This window comes from Bombyx mandarina, chromosome 03 (assembly GCF_030267445.1).
Source record: "Bombyx mandarina strain Sakado chromosome 03, ASM3026744v2".
In the NCBI taxonomy this organism is placed as follows: domain Eukaryota; kingdom Metazoa; phylum Arthropoda; class Insecta; order Lepidoptera; family Bombycidae; genus Bombyx; species Bombyx mandarina.
In genome coordinates this window covers 1,856,923-1,871,918 of record NC_143210.1, presented here as the reverse complement: position 1 = coordinate 1,871,918, position 14,996 = coordinate 1,856,923, and the positions used below count along the sequence as shown (strand labels likewise).

At 39.8% G+C, this 14,996-nt stretch overlaps 1 protein-coding gene across 2 annotated transcripts; it reads right to left on the bottom strand.

Annotated features, from left to right (window-relative positions):
- Window positions 1–618: 618 nt before the first annotated feature.
- Window positions 619–13,128, bottom strand: LOC114251765 (fatty-acid amide hydrolase 2). 2 transcript variants are annotated; one of them, XM_089736498.1, is made up of 11 exons: window positions 12,993–13,128; window positions 9,249–9,482; window positions 8,218–8,344; window positions 7,031–7,202; window positions 6,477–6,601; window positions 5,441–5,530; window positions 4,483–4,711; window positions 3,742–3,925; window positions 2,353–2,475; window positions 1,668–1,805; window positions 619–865 (listed from the first exon to the last, which is right to left on the bottom strand). In XM_089736498.1, the coding sequence occupies exons 2-11, from the start codon at window positions 9,474–9,476 to the stop codon at window positions 722–724; spliced, it is 1,560 nt and encodes a 519-aa protein (XP_089592624.1). In that variant the 5' UTR covers window positions 9,477–9,482; window positions 12,993–13,128; the 3' UTR covers window positions 619–721. The 2 variants fall into 2 exon arrangements, with proteins under 2 accessions (XP_089592624.1, XP_089592628.1); XM_089736502.1 differs by lacking the exon at window positions 12,993–13,128 and adding an exon at window positions 12,823–12,859.
- Window positions 13,129–14,996: the final 1,868 nt, after the last annotated feature.

Sequence of the window (14,996 nt, the reverse complement as noted above, 5' to 3'; positions counted from 1 at the left end):
TCTTATTCCTGTTGAGCCTCTTCAACCCTTTTATTGTTGACGCAGCTAATTACACTGAGGGTCCATTTTTAGGCTCTTCAAGATGCGGGTACCGTCCTCGTCGAATAGTCGAAAGAGTTCCACGACTTCCACGTGCAATCTAGTCCATAGACACAACCCACTGAGTTCGTCGCCGTAACTTCTCACTTCGCGACTTTTTAAAAAAAAAATTATTGCTTAGATGGGTGGGCGAGCTCACAGCCCACCTGGTGTTAAGTAGTTACTGGAGCCCATAGACATCCACAACGTAAATGCGCCACCCACCTTGAGATATAAGTTCTAAGGTCTCAAGTATAGTTACAGACTGCGATCCGGTGATTTATTCAGCGAATTACCACTTTTGTTAGGGATAGTGTTAGCAATTCTCTCAGGTTGTAGCTGGAATAACCCCTTACGCAGCAATTAGGCAGAGAAAAAAGAACCTATTCAACAGTTTATGAATATAATAGTCATAAATAAAGCTATTCACGCTACTATTTGTCGTCCTTGTAGGTACATGAAATTGCTGATGCAGTTACGCTACAATTCAACTTTCACAAAAAAAGAAATCGTAGTAACCCAAAAAAATGATAAGAAATGAATTTGAAAAAAATTTATTCCTCAAAAACACATTCACCAACAAAAGATGTTACAACTTAAATTAGACAATAGTAAAATCATTCCCCAGCATCTCAAATTATAATTATTTTGATTTACAGGCCATCACAGATCCGCCGAATTCTTTTTCTAAATATCTTGCTACCGTCAGGCAAAGACCGTCATTGTTTGGTGCTGCCAACACTTGAATCCCAAGCGGCAATCCGTGGCTGTCTTTTCCTAAGGGTACCTGGAATAGAAATCTTTTATATTTCGTCCTTTGACTACATTTATATTGCCAATGTATGAACATATTCCCTATTAACATTGTATAGAAAAGCAACAGCTAGTTTTTTTTTTCTTTCAAATATATTTTTTACGTAAATAGATGAACGAGTTTGTGCGCCACTTGCTCTCGTGGTTACTGATGTCCATAGACATCGTGACGTAGATTCTGGCTCCTATCTAGAGACATGAAGTCGCTAAATTATGTAAAAGCTGTGCCACTATTTAAAGTGGAAGGCATGATCTTCGGGCAGAACATGGTAAGATGGCGATACCTACCTGAATGGAACTTGCAAAACATCCTACAATAACTAAATAGCGGCTGGCGAACATTGTGCGGGGCTCGGTAAACTTTGTCCAGCCAGACTTCAAGTATTCCTCTACACGGGCTGGCCAAACTTTGCCCAACGAGACTATGAGCTTTGGGCGTTGCGCTAAAGGGGCTGGACAAATATTAGCCATCAAACATCGACCTTTGGATATTGATGTATAGAAGCTGGACCAATATCGTCCAACCACGATATGTTATATTTTTTTTATTGCCCTTGTAGGCAGACGAGCTTACGGCCCACCTGATGGTGAGTGGTTACCGTCGCCCGTGGACCTCAGCAATGCCAGGGGCAGAGCCAGGCGGCTGCCTATCGCTCAATACTCTTTTAAAGAAGGACATGTCATAGCGCTCGAGAAACACCGTTGAGGGGAGCTCATTCATTCCATAGACGGATGGTACATGGCATTTATAACTTTAAAGTTTAATTATCTCTAACCTGAGTAGCGGGACACTTCAGTGCGTTGACTACGGCGAAATAGGCGAAGTTGAAAGGGCGGAGGAGACAAGAGTAGTGGTAGGGCGCCACGTGCGGAGCGCTCGGCATGAGAAGGACGCCATTTTCGCCAAGCTTAGTCTAAATATTAATAAACATTTTTTTTTTATTGAATTCGATTTTCCTTCGTGTTTGTGAGATAGAGCTTATAGCGAAAGACTACTGTTTTGATTTATATTTATCCACCAGTACATACTATTCACCGCTCACACTTGAACCTTTGTGCTTAGTGCGAGCTAGTTAACGTTCTCGATAGCGTAAAAGTGAACTCAAATTTGTATGCAGACAGGTTGGAACGTTTGCGTACGTTTACCGCTAGGGGCGCTGTTCCAACTGTAAACAGATTTGAGCTAACTTTTACGCTATCGAAAACGTTAAAAAACTCACACTAAGCATACTTGTTTACCAATCGTATTTTTTGTATTTTATCTATTAGATATGTCTGTTACGTGAGCACCCCTGAACACGTTTAGTATTTCGTATGTACTATAATTACTTTCAGAAAAACTGAAAACGAACGATACATGATTAAATCGGCAAATTTTTTTCAAGAATGTGGTCGACTGATATTATATGTATTTCAAACGCAAATAATGTAACGTGTGCCCGATCCAAGAATCAAACTTACAAATAGATCATCCTTGAATTCTTTTGTGAGTTTCTCAGCCCAGGCGGAGTCGACAGCAGGAAGAAACTGCAACTCTATCAGACGAACCACGCTGAAGAGACAATGCTTGCTGAGGCCACACACCTATAATACAATAAATTTCAGATATATAATGATAATTGTAATAATAATAATTGCATTTATTTACTCCACAATACAAATAAAAAAAATCAATCAATCTTTCTATATACATATATAAAAATGAATTGCTGTTCGTTAATCTCGCTAAAACTCGAGAACGGCTGGAACGATTTGGCTAATTTTGGTCTTGAATTATTTGTGGAAGTCCAGAGAAGGTTTGAAAGGTGAGAAAATATAAAAAAGCTCGGAATTATATAAAAACAAACAGTTTTGTTTTTCTTTTGATGTGTCCCCTTGTCTTTTATTTATCGATTGAAGCAGTACGAAGTCTGCCGTGTCAGCTAGTTCCTTATAAAAGTATTTGAAAGAGTTCGCATATCCTTTCATTTTACCGCTGACGTATGATGAAATCAGACAAATTGGGTATTTCAGCGATGAGGAAGCGATGTGAATACGCATGTTGTTCATGCCTCAACATTTCTTCATGTTATGTCCCCACTAATTTTGGCCTATTTGATGTTCTATTTGAAAGGTGAAAGACCAGCCAAAGATCTCGGAAACTATCAGTCGATTGATTTTGATTATAGCATCAATGCTACTTGATGTAGGCGTTCACTAAAAATAGATTTTACATAAATCCTGTCCGGAATGGACTTTTTAGTGACCATTGCATAAAGAACAGCAATGTGCTTTATGGACCAGGGGCCGACTGTTGGAGTTGATAGATATATAGAAACTCCTTATCAAAAAAAGTAAACATAGACATAGACAGTGGACAATAGGTCCTGGTTACTGGTTACTGGTGGTAGGACCTGTTGTGAGTCCGCGCGGGTAGGTACCACAGCCCTGCCTATTTCTGCCGTGAAGCAGTAATGCGTTTCGGTTTGAAGGGTGGGACAGCCGTTGTAACTATACTGAGACCTTACAACTTATATCTCAAGGTGGGTGGCGCATTTACGTTGTAGATGTCTATGGGCTCCAGTAACCACTTAACACCAGGTGGGCTGTGAGCTCGTCCACCCATCTAAGCAATAAAAATAAAATAAAAAAATAGGTGTCTTGACTAGTGAAAAAAAACCTGTCGATTCGTTAAGTAAAACAAAATAACATAACTGTGATTTCGATAAAAAATCTAAAACATCCGCGTAATAAATTCTAAATTTTAAAAAATGTGTTTGGGTATTATTTCGCAACTGCCTGTGCTCTGCGATTTAAAGATAGAGGACTCTGGTAAGATCTGTAAATCATCAATCAATCACCGACAGGTACCTTTTTAATTAGCTCCAGAATGCCATTAGCCTCGGTCGCGTTGTTAGTGTATAGCAGTGCCGTATTGTCGGGTTCCTTTGTCATCCAGTACTTCCAGAGTACGTACATGTGGTTGAAGCCCTCGTGGTGGTACGGCTGTGGGGCATCCGCTGTAGTCAGCTCTTGAGTTATTTTGGATATCGCTCTGAAGCATTTTAATAATGGACTTATTGAAATAATTATTCTACTGGCGGTAGTAGGTATGTCTTGTAAGTCCGCTCGGGTAGGTACCGCCACGCTGCCTACTTCTGCCGTGAAGCAGTAATGCGTTTCGGTTTTTAGGGGGGGGGCAGCCATCGTAATATTACAACTGAAACCTTAGAACTCATGTCTCTTTTTTTTGTACCTAAGCACCTCCTAAGGATCCTCCCGATCCACTAACGGCGGTGATTTTAGGTATCTCAAGCACCGGTCATCGTCCTCGTCGAATCCGTTGCTTGCGACGAAGGGCTCGACAAGTAAACTAACCCTCAGACACAGCCCACTGCGTTTCTCGCTGGATCTTCTCAGTGGATCGCGTTTTCGATCCGCTGATAGATTCTGCGAAGCACTGCTCTTGCTAGGTTTAGTGTTAGCAACGTCGTCAGGCTTGAACCCCGTGAGCTCACCTACTTACAAGGCTATCAGCTTTAGTAGAAAATAAATTTTGGTAATATAGAATTAGGGTTGTGAAACTGATAGATAAGATACATTCAAACTCACCTTTTCATCGCACCCTTGAGTTCAGCCCTAAAAGAACTCACGCACACATCGTTACTAGACTCTAAATAATAAAATTTTATATTCTTTATATCAACGTCTTTATCAAGATTCAGTTCTTTCGCTTTGTCTCCAGCAACGATCTTGGTCAATGGAGCTAAGTCCTCCACGTGTTTAGCTATAAAGCCCAGAGAAAACATTGATTCTTCGTCGCCATTACGGAAGAAAACACCTGGAAATAGTTTGGCCGCTTAATGTTCAAATACTTTTATATTTAATTCCATTTATAAGCCATATTAAGTACTAATCTATACAAATAAATTAAATTAGAGTGTCTGTTTGTAATATTGGAATAACCGCTTTTTACTACATGGATATGAATGTATATACGGTACATACACCAAAATAAAAGTATAAATACGTATAAAAAAATACGTACAAGATAAAAAAAATTACAATTGTTGTTTTAATGTCTGTTTGTTCCGGCTAATCTCTGGAACGGCTGGACCGATTCTGACGGGAATTTCACTGGCAGATAGTTGATGCAATAAGCAGTAACTTAGGCTACTTATATTCTAATAATATTCTAATACTAGCTGTACCCGTCCGGTTCGCTGGGCATTTAAAATTAACATTATTATTTCTCACCCCCACAAAGATTCTCATCATTAACGCCCCCGCAACTGGTGTAGGGAGTCCAACACTCATATAAATATTAGCCTACCCATTAAGTACATGTATTTTCTACCTGGATACCAAGTTTCAAGTCAATCGGATGCATGGTTCAGTAGTTATAATGGAACATCCGTAACAATACACTGTAGATTTATATATTAGTATAGATTATTATAAACTAAAGTAATGTTTTGTTAAATTCCATGCGGACCAAGTCGCACGCACAGCTAGTGTTAATTTAATGAAGCTGATATTAAAAAGTGGCCGAAAATAAAAGCAATGGTACCTCGCAAGTTAGTGCTGCCCGGCGTCGGGTGGTGCCCGAACAAGCCGCAGTAAAATGCCGGCATCCGAGTCGATCCCCCCAAATCTGAACCTGTAATCATCAGAGCTCTCATCGTTTTAAGTTCTACGTAAATTACCAGGGCACAGAGCACTGACTTTTTTTTTATTGCTTAGATGAGTGGATGAGTTCACAGCCCACCTGGTGTTAAGTGGTTACTGGAGCCCATAGACATCTACAACGTAAATGCGCCACTCACCTTGAGTATAAGTTCTAAGGTCTCAGTATAGTTCAACGGCTGGTCCGCCTTTCAAACCGAAACGCATTACTGCTTCACGGCAGAAATAGGCAGGGTGGTGGTACCTACCCGGGCGGACTCACAAGACTTCTCATAGCTTGGTACTAATGTAATTTCTGGTTGTCACGCTTTTTACTGCAAATCAATCATGTAATCTGCCACCAAGAGTAGGATATCTGAGACAAATTACGTAATTGGATTCGCGGTCTATTCTGATCGTTTATTCGTCCAATGGTCTCTAACTCTGAATATAATATAATGCCACATATCTGGATTCGATTCTTCTTCAAATTTCGTTTTGAGGTCTGGGTGTAATTGGGTCCGTTTCATATATATTTGTTTTTGGCGCCCATTAATGAAAATGGCTAGGCCGTTGAAAGAGGACCATTTTTTTTCAATCTATTACCTACCCCATAAGCGCTTACAAGCTTTATATCATCAGCCTATAGCAGTTCAATGCTATAGGCCTCTCCAATTGCTCCAAACAGCGGTGTTTCCCGAGTGCTACGAGATATCCTTCTTCAAACTAGGCTTGTGGAGAGTACTTACAGTAGGCAGAGGCTTGACTCTGTCCCTCGCATTGCTGAAGTCCATGGGCGACAGTAACCCCTCATCAGGTGGGCCGTATGATCGTCTGCCTACAAGAGCAATAAAAAAACAAAAAAAAACTCCTGCCAGCTTTGCCTAGTTTTGCCGAGCTTTCACCTAAAGAAAAATAAAGAAATAAACTAGAATTCTCACATAAACTAATGGTGGTAGCGTAGCTGGCGGTGAGGGCTGCTTCAGCGCCGCTAGAACCTCCCGGAGACCGGCCGGTGTGATGCGGGTTATTTGTCATTCCATACACTAAGTTACGGGTCTCCTGCCTAAAAATTTATTATTGTCAATGGTAAGATATATCAGAAAGGGAGATCTTCCACCGAGCACGTGATATTGCTCGGTAGACCGACAGTCCTAATGTTATTGTTCGGAACTTGTATTTAAGCAAGCTTATCTTGAAACTGTCGTAAGCGAGATTCAGGCATCTGTCGTTCTTGCGCAAGAAGAGACAGGATCATTTTAGACAAGCCGTTGCCCACTACTAAGAACTCCCCTAAAACCTCATTTGAAGAAGGATATATCACAGCACTCGGGAAATATCGGGATGGTTTGTGGCAAAAAAGATGTCTGGTAGCATACTGTGGATGTATGTAGCCCTTTCAGATAGTATGTATGAACTCACTCTCCTCACTACACTCACTAACTACCCCATTAAATAAATTTAAAGATTACTTAGTAAATTAATTTTTGCTCACCAAACTAATAATTCGGGCAGATTCGAAGACCCGATAGGTATAGCTCCAGCGTTTTTCAGTCTGATTATGGCTTCGCTATCCTCAGAAGCGACTTCTTTACGTCTGGACCATAGACCCATCGTAAGGGGCATACCTTTGATAGCTTGACTCTCCTTAGTCGTAAATGGAACTCCTGGTTTAAAAGGGATTTTAGGATTAGGATCAAAAACTCTTGTGAGGCACTTTAATTCAAGCTATATTGTGAAGAAATAACTCTATTGATATTAAATACCGATTTGCAAAGCAGCAACCTCAAACGTCTTATAAATATGAAACGATTTTGGACCATTCTTATTATATTAGGGCCAATATCGGTGAAAATCTTGTGTAAGCTTAATAATTAGACTGCACGGCATGTTCACGGATTGCTCCATCTCATCTCTTGGCATGGGTATGGTAGAGGTCGACTATGGATACCGCCAGTGAATCGGCAGCATACTCATAAGTATTGTACCAATAAAATGTAATCGCCAATCGCCATTTACTGGTGATGGCATTATGGACGGTTTCATGTCCCGAATTGTATTCCAGTTTGAAAGGTGAGATAACTATTACATACAATTGAACTTCGTGTCCCAGGGTGAGCGGCAAAATTCACGTTGCGATTTCAATCGGCTTCTGTGAGACTATTTTATACCTTGGATCATAAGGTCGCTTAACTTCAAAATTCCCACCGGTTTCTGTGTAGAGAATTAAAGTCAAACTACCAATACAAGCTATTAATAACAAGTCTTATACATAACGTAAAATTAAAATAGAGTAAACATAGATAAGCATCTTCGTAAAGAAAGAAACACGAAATTTGATGGGTACCACCACCCTGCCTATTTTACTGGTGGTAGGACCTCTTGTGAGTCCGCGCGGGTGGGTACCACCACCCTGCCTATTTCTGCCGTGAAGCAGTAATGCGTTTCGGTTTGAAGGTTGGGGCAGCCGTTGTAACTATACTTGAGACCTTAGAACTTATATTTCATGGTGGATGGCGCATTTACGTTGTGGATGTCTATAGGCTCCAGTAACCACTTAACGGTGGGCTGTGTGCTCGTCCAACCATCTAAGAAAAAAAAAAAAAAAAAAAGCCCAACAATAGTAAAAATTCAAATTCGATAGTAGGTACCAAAGTAGTTGTAGACACTAAGATTATTTACCAAGAAATGGTTTTTTCTGCCATTCTTGTTCAGAAAGTCCAACGGCGACAACCCTATCCACTTCCCTGGCTTCGGCGAGAGCCGCTTCATACCGATCTGCAGCAATAGCGTTGATAATTGGATTTACCTGAAAAATCCAATTTCATCAATCATTACAAAAGTTCAAGTCATAAAGTCAAGGGTTAACTTGGGCAACGATGGACTTTAATTGTAAATGTATCTAATTGTTAGCGCTAACAAGACCAGTGTTTCTCTGAATCTACCATCAGCTTGGAATCTGGACCCACTGTGAAGATCCTCTGTGAGAAATTCTGGGCTGTCTATGGATTAGGTTGTACATCGAAAACTTCGTAGCTTTGACCCACGGGCTATAGCGGTATGTGGGAGTCAACGAATAACCAACTTCTCTTTCGCAATTCCACCAAAGCAATTGATTCTCATACCGAAACAAAACTCAGAAATGGGACTAGAGGCGGGTTTCGTCAGCTTGCACAATTAAATGCAATGGCCTTGCGCTTGGGGCATAGCGCTGCCAGTTTCGTGTACCTTGAAAACTGTCACCTGTCGGTCATCTACTGGTATACAGGTGGTGGTGGAAATACAGGTTTTTAACCGTTTACTACTTAAAAATAGCACAAGTGTGGAGAGTTAGAAAAAAACTCCTTCCTTCGACTTGACACTTCCAAAAAGTCTCCGTGCTGAGGTTTGTTAAAACTTATTGAATAACTAAGACAGCCTAAATGATCGAGTAATTAATGGTTGTAAGCAAATATAAAAACACAATAGCCCCAAAAAACCAAATATTTGTAAATACCCAATAAAAGGCTTAAAAAAACTTAACGAATTCCGAAATTCAGCTTACATGTCTAAGATATAAAAACAATACATAGGCAGGTGTTGTATATTGTCTATGTTTGAGAATTTTAAGAAGCTCCGTGTTTGTTATGCTGATGAATATCTATGGTGATTTAATAATGTTTCGTTTTGGCATTGCATGCTGACGCACGGAAAACTAGAGAAATGCAATTCACCTCTTTAATCCTCTCAACAACAGCCCGTACCAGGTCTTCAGACTTCAACTCCTTATTCCTGATCTTCTTAGCCAGAGCTGTGGCGCTTTCTTTCAGAATCGCATGCTTGCTATCTAAGTCTGGGATTGGTTTTTTTCGCTTGTCCCAGTACAGGGAGAAGAAAAAGTCGATAGCGAAATCCAACAACAGCCTCGCGTAGAGTATGAATATTTTTAGTTTTTTACCCATGTTCACCTAGAGAATTAATTTATTTAAGATCTCTAAATAAGACGTTTGACAACGATCTACAAGAATGTGGATGAATATTTGTTTGACGTATTTCGAACATTACAAAAGACTCTTGATCATAAAATTACCTATAGGTTTTTCAGATTTAAAACGGAAATTATTAAGAGAATCGGTCCCAAGTGACAATTTAGTTTTTCTAGAAGTAATTTACGCAATTTGAAGTGCGTCCATAAGTTCTTGTTGTATGAGCAATGCTTTCATCGTTAAAAAATAATCGTAAACTAATTAAAAACAATTTAGTTCTAAGTAAATGTTTAACAACAATAATAATAATTAGGAACTGCTCACGCACGGTCATTTGGCTTCAATTTAAGATTCCCTGTGTTATGTTTACCAGTGACTGACAAACATACTTATATACGTTTCAATATTTACATATATCGATAATAAATACTCAGTTAGAGAGCAAACAAACCTGTGTGCTTAGTGCGAGTTTTTTAACGTTCTCGATAGCGTAAAAGTTAGCTCATATTTGTATGGAATGGGATCGTTTGCCTACGTAGCTCCGGTGGTAGATCCTGCGAAGCACGGCTCTTGCTAGGGTTCGTGTTAGCAACGTCATCAGGTTTGAGCCCCGTGAGCTCACCTACTAGTTAAGGCGACGCTGATATAGCCTCTCAAGGCTATCAGCTTAGGTAGGAAAAAAAGCCTACGTTTGCCGTTAGGGGCGCTGCTCAAACTGCATACAAAATTGGGTTACCTTTTACGCTATCGAGAACGCTAACAAACTCCGCACACTGTTCGTCACACAATGTTGGCCCAATTTGGGAATGGGACTCACCACCCTCGGCGCAACAGTCAAGGGGCGTTAACTATTGCACCACTGAGTCAGTCAATCGAGTGTTTGTGTCAACAAATTTTATTATATGACTAGCGAGCCGCCCTCGCTTCGCTTCGGAAACATTAAAACACACATGAAACCAAAAAAAAAAAAAAAAAATTAAAAAAAAGTAACCTATGTTCATCCGGGACAATGTCGGCTTCTAATGGAAAAATAATTTTTCAAATCGGTCCAGTAGTTTCGGAGCCTATCCGAAACAAACAAACAAACAAATCTTTCCTCTTTATAATATTAGTATAGACGACTTTTGAGCGATTTTTGCACAACACCCATAACGTCATAACGAACGTCTAGCAACTGACTCGCAACAACACACAGTCGCTAAATTCTGTTAGCTAATCAAGAAATGCAATAAAATACCTGACCGTTATGTAATACGTGTATCTAATGCATTGAACCTAGAAACATGGTTCAGTTTTGAGTTAATATTGTGCATTTTTTTTTTACCCCAATTACCAAATTTTACCCAAAAATACTCAATCTCTCACCTTAATAAGAGACTAATGGAAACCCTGATCAAATCACAACTTAAATGCCACTGCCCTGTCTTAAGAGATGAGGTGTCTGATCCTCTATAGTATTACATAACTACTGCCATTCAAACCAGATTGCATTACTGCTTCGCGACAGGAGTTGACAGAGAGGTGTAATCTAAACGAGAGCTCTAAAAAGACTCCCTAGCATCAGTATTTACGCATTGTATAAGTTCTTGAAACTTGATTTTAATTACGCAATACGCTCTTTTCATCATGGAAAATCGTTTGTGAATATGTATGAGCAGCATAGTTCATTAAAAAAATAGTATCTACTTGCAGGATTTGAACACGGACAGCCGTTTCGCTCGATACGAGTACTTCAACCGTGTTATCCTTTAGGGTATGACGATTGTATTCTCATTATTGTTTGTTCATAGAGAAGTTTGGCCCACTGAGTTTCTCGCCGGATCTTCTCAGTGGGTCGCGTTTCCGATCCGGAGGTAGATTCTGCGAAGCAATGCTCTTGCTAGGGCCAGTGTTAGCGACACTCCAGTTTGAGCCCCGTCAGCTCACCTACACGTTAGGGCGAAGCTGATATAGCCTATCAAGGCTATCAGCATAGGTAGGAACAAAAAAAAGAGAAGTTTGTTCGAGAAATTGAATAAGGTTAGGTGAAATAATTAGTGTCGGCCAAAGGTACTAAACAATGAATAACTGCATGAATCCGAGTAAGCATAATTTTATTTGGCTTATAACGGCCAGACGAAGCTGTCAAGCGTTTTACTGATAGGTAATGCTACGCTTCAAACCAAACCACAGGTTTTATTCGCGCAAATAGGCGAAAGATGGTAGTAGAGACCTATGCTTTTTTTCCTGCTTTTTTTTCTTCTTTTTTTATTGCTTAGATGGATGGACGATCTCACAGCCCACCTAGTGTTAAGTGGTTACTGGAGCCCATAGACACCTACAACGTTAATGCGCCACCTACCTTGAGATATAAGTTCACGGCAGAAATAGACAGGGTGATGGTACCTACCCGCGCGGACTCACAAGAGGTCCTACCACCAGTAATAATTGCTGGTAGCTGTTTGGTAAAGCTGGACTTGCAGCCTATCGATCATATCCCGTATGTACCTATATCACCAACACCAGATAAGTTAACACACTCAGAACCTCATCAATATGAGCGCCTTTCTATTTATTCATCTTGAACCGCGGAAGCATTTTTGAAATAGATTATTCAAGTAGAAAAAATGTGTGTTGTAATGTATATTTAGTTGTCATGCAAATTTACTTCGGCGATAAACTACATATGAGAGTTATACGATAAACTACAGATGATACCGGCATCTCGTTTTTACCATCGCACCGCCCGCCACCGGAGTAGAGTTCATCCATATTACCTGGAGCCACTGCGGTCATCCACAGTGCGTTTCCAGAGATCTTTTTTGCCACGTACCATCCGGCTATGGAATGAGCTCCCCTCCGCGGGATTTCCCGAGCGCTATGACATGTCCTTCTTCAAACGAGGCTTGCGGAGAGTATTAGGCGGTAGGCAGCGGCTTGACTCTGCCCTTGGCATTACTGAAGTCCATGGGCGACGGTAACCACTCACCATCAGGTGGGCCGTATGCTCGTCTGCCTACAAGGGCAATAAAAAAAAACATATATGCAGCTTAAAAGAAAATCACCTTTAATAAAATCGAACTAAATTATGCAAAACTTCGAAATGACGTAAACAAAATACAATGGCAGAACCAGACAAGGACATAGTGACAAAAACTACGCCGGCTTAAATAATAAATGTTTTAATACAATTCATTATTACGAAACAGTTTTGTCGACGACGTTAGCCTTATTCACATAAATAAGTATTACATAATACTTAAATAAATTGTGTAGCTAAGCAGAATTGAAAATTCATTACGTTTCAATATTTATTCAGTTGACGTTATTAATAGGTACTAACTTTTCAAAATATTGCTATCGTTCGTATCTTAATTTGACTAAAAACACAAAACAAAAAACTTAGTGAAAATTAGTCAATGTTCGATTTTATTTTTACGGTGAAATGTGCTACCGGATATTCTCAACTGCCCATTCAATTATTGTTTAGTTTTAATAAAGTAGCCAACTTACTTAATAATAATAATATGTTGATTGTTAGGTTAATTACGGTTACAACACAAAGAAATAACTTCACACAATCGTGTTGCCTGTTGCATCAATAAACACCGACTGGACTCACACTTTGAACATTGAGACCGGTTCTTCGCTCGCGTAAAGCTTTGGAACTAATAAAATAATTGGTTTTTTTAATCATTTAATTTAGTTCAATTAAGGATTTTTATATTCAGGAAAAACTTGTGCAACACTTTGTAAGTCAATACAAAAGATACTAGTTTCCTTTTTTGGGTCAGGAATATATTGACGGTCTTCCGTCTACGTGTTGCGGGTCAGAGCTGAACCAACTAAAATCCGCAGTCGCTAAACAACCCGTGTCTGAACCTTGAGTGATTCAGAACTCATCCAACGCAGACTAAAGGTTCTCGCATACTGGTATACAGTTTTATGTTCATAAATATATCACGATTTTCAATTATTATATAATAAGCCGTACTCGCCCGCTTCGCTGGGCATTTAAAATTAACATTATTATTTATTGTCATTATTATTAGAGAGTCCAACACTCATAAATATTAGCCTATCCATTAAGTACATGTATTTACTACATGGATACCAAGTTTCAAGTCAATCGAATGCATGGTTCAGTAGTTTTAACGAAACATCCGTAAAAACCACTGTAGATTTATATTATTATATTATATTATTTATTAATCGTATAGAGGTTACATACATAATAATAATAATTAGTATAGATAATAGAAAATATGTTCAAATAATATATCCTTAATTTAAAATAAGTAATTATAAAAAGTGACTAAAATTCACTCCTTTGATTTTTTATAGCGTTTGTAGCGAGTACATGTTCCAACTGATGGTTAGTAGTCGTCGGTTGTGGATATCGGTAATGACAGGGGCACAGCCAAGTCGCTGCGGCTGCAAGGGGGAATCCTTTTTTTAAATCCTAAGACGGGTGGACGAGGTCACGGCCCTCGTAGTTTTAAGTATTAGTGGAATCCATACACATCTACAACGTAAATACTGCCACCCACCTTGAGACATGAGTTCTAAGGTCTCAGTTTTATCAGTACAACTGCTGCCCCACCCTTCATACCGAAGCGCATTCCAGCTTCACGGCAGAAACAGCCAAAGATTTTTTTACCTACCCGTGCGGACTCATAAGACGTCGTACTACCGGTAATTACGCAAATTATAATTTTGCGGGTTTGATTTTTATTACACGATTTGGACGTCAATCGTGGACACATCGTTAAGTGCGTATTTTATCTGAAAAATTGGTACCTGCCTGTGAAATTTGAACACCGGCACAGACGCCTAGACGCATCGCGCGATACGAGTATACCGGGTGTCTTATCTTTTAGGCCAGGACAACTTCAAGGTCTTATATTTTCTTCTTTTTTTCCTGCTGCTTAATTTCTGGTAGCCTAAAGGGTTATTCTAGCTACTCACGAACCGGTCAGTGAGCTGACGGCTGAATGTCAGAAAATTTGCTATCACGGGCCCTAGTAAGAGGAGTGCTTCGTTGAATGAGTCGTCGTGGCCTAAAAGATAAGACGTCCGGTACATTCGTATCTAGCGATGCACCGGTGTTCGAACCCCGCATGCAGTTGCCAATTTTTCTAATGAAATACGTACGGAACTTAACAAATGTTCACGATTGACTTCCACGGTGAAAGAATAACATCGTGTAGTCAAAATCAAACTCGCAAAATTATAATTTGCGTAATTACTGGTGGTAAGCCCTCTTGTGAGTCCGCACGGGTAGGTACCACCACCATGCCTATTTCTGCCGTGAAGCAGTAATGCGTTTCGGTTTGAAAGGTAGGGCAGCTGTTGTAACTATACTGAGACCTTAGAATTTATATCAAGATAGGTGGTGGCATTTATGTTGTAGACGTCTATGGGCTCCAGTAACCAGTTAACACCACGTGAGCTGTGAGTTCATCCACCCATCATAATATTAAAAAATAAAAATAAAAAGAATTGGCTTAAAGGTCT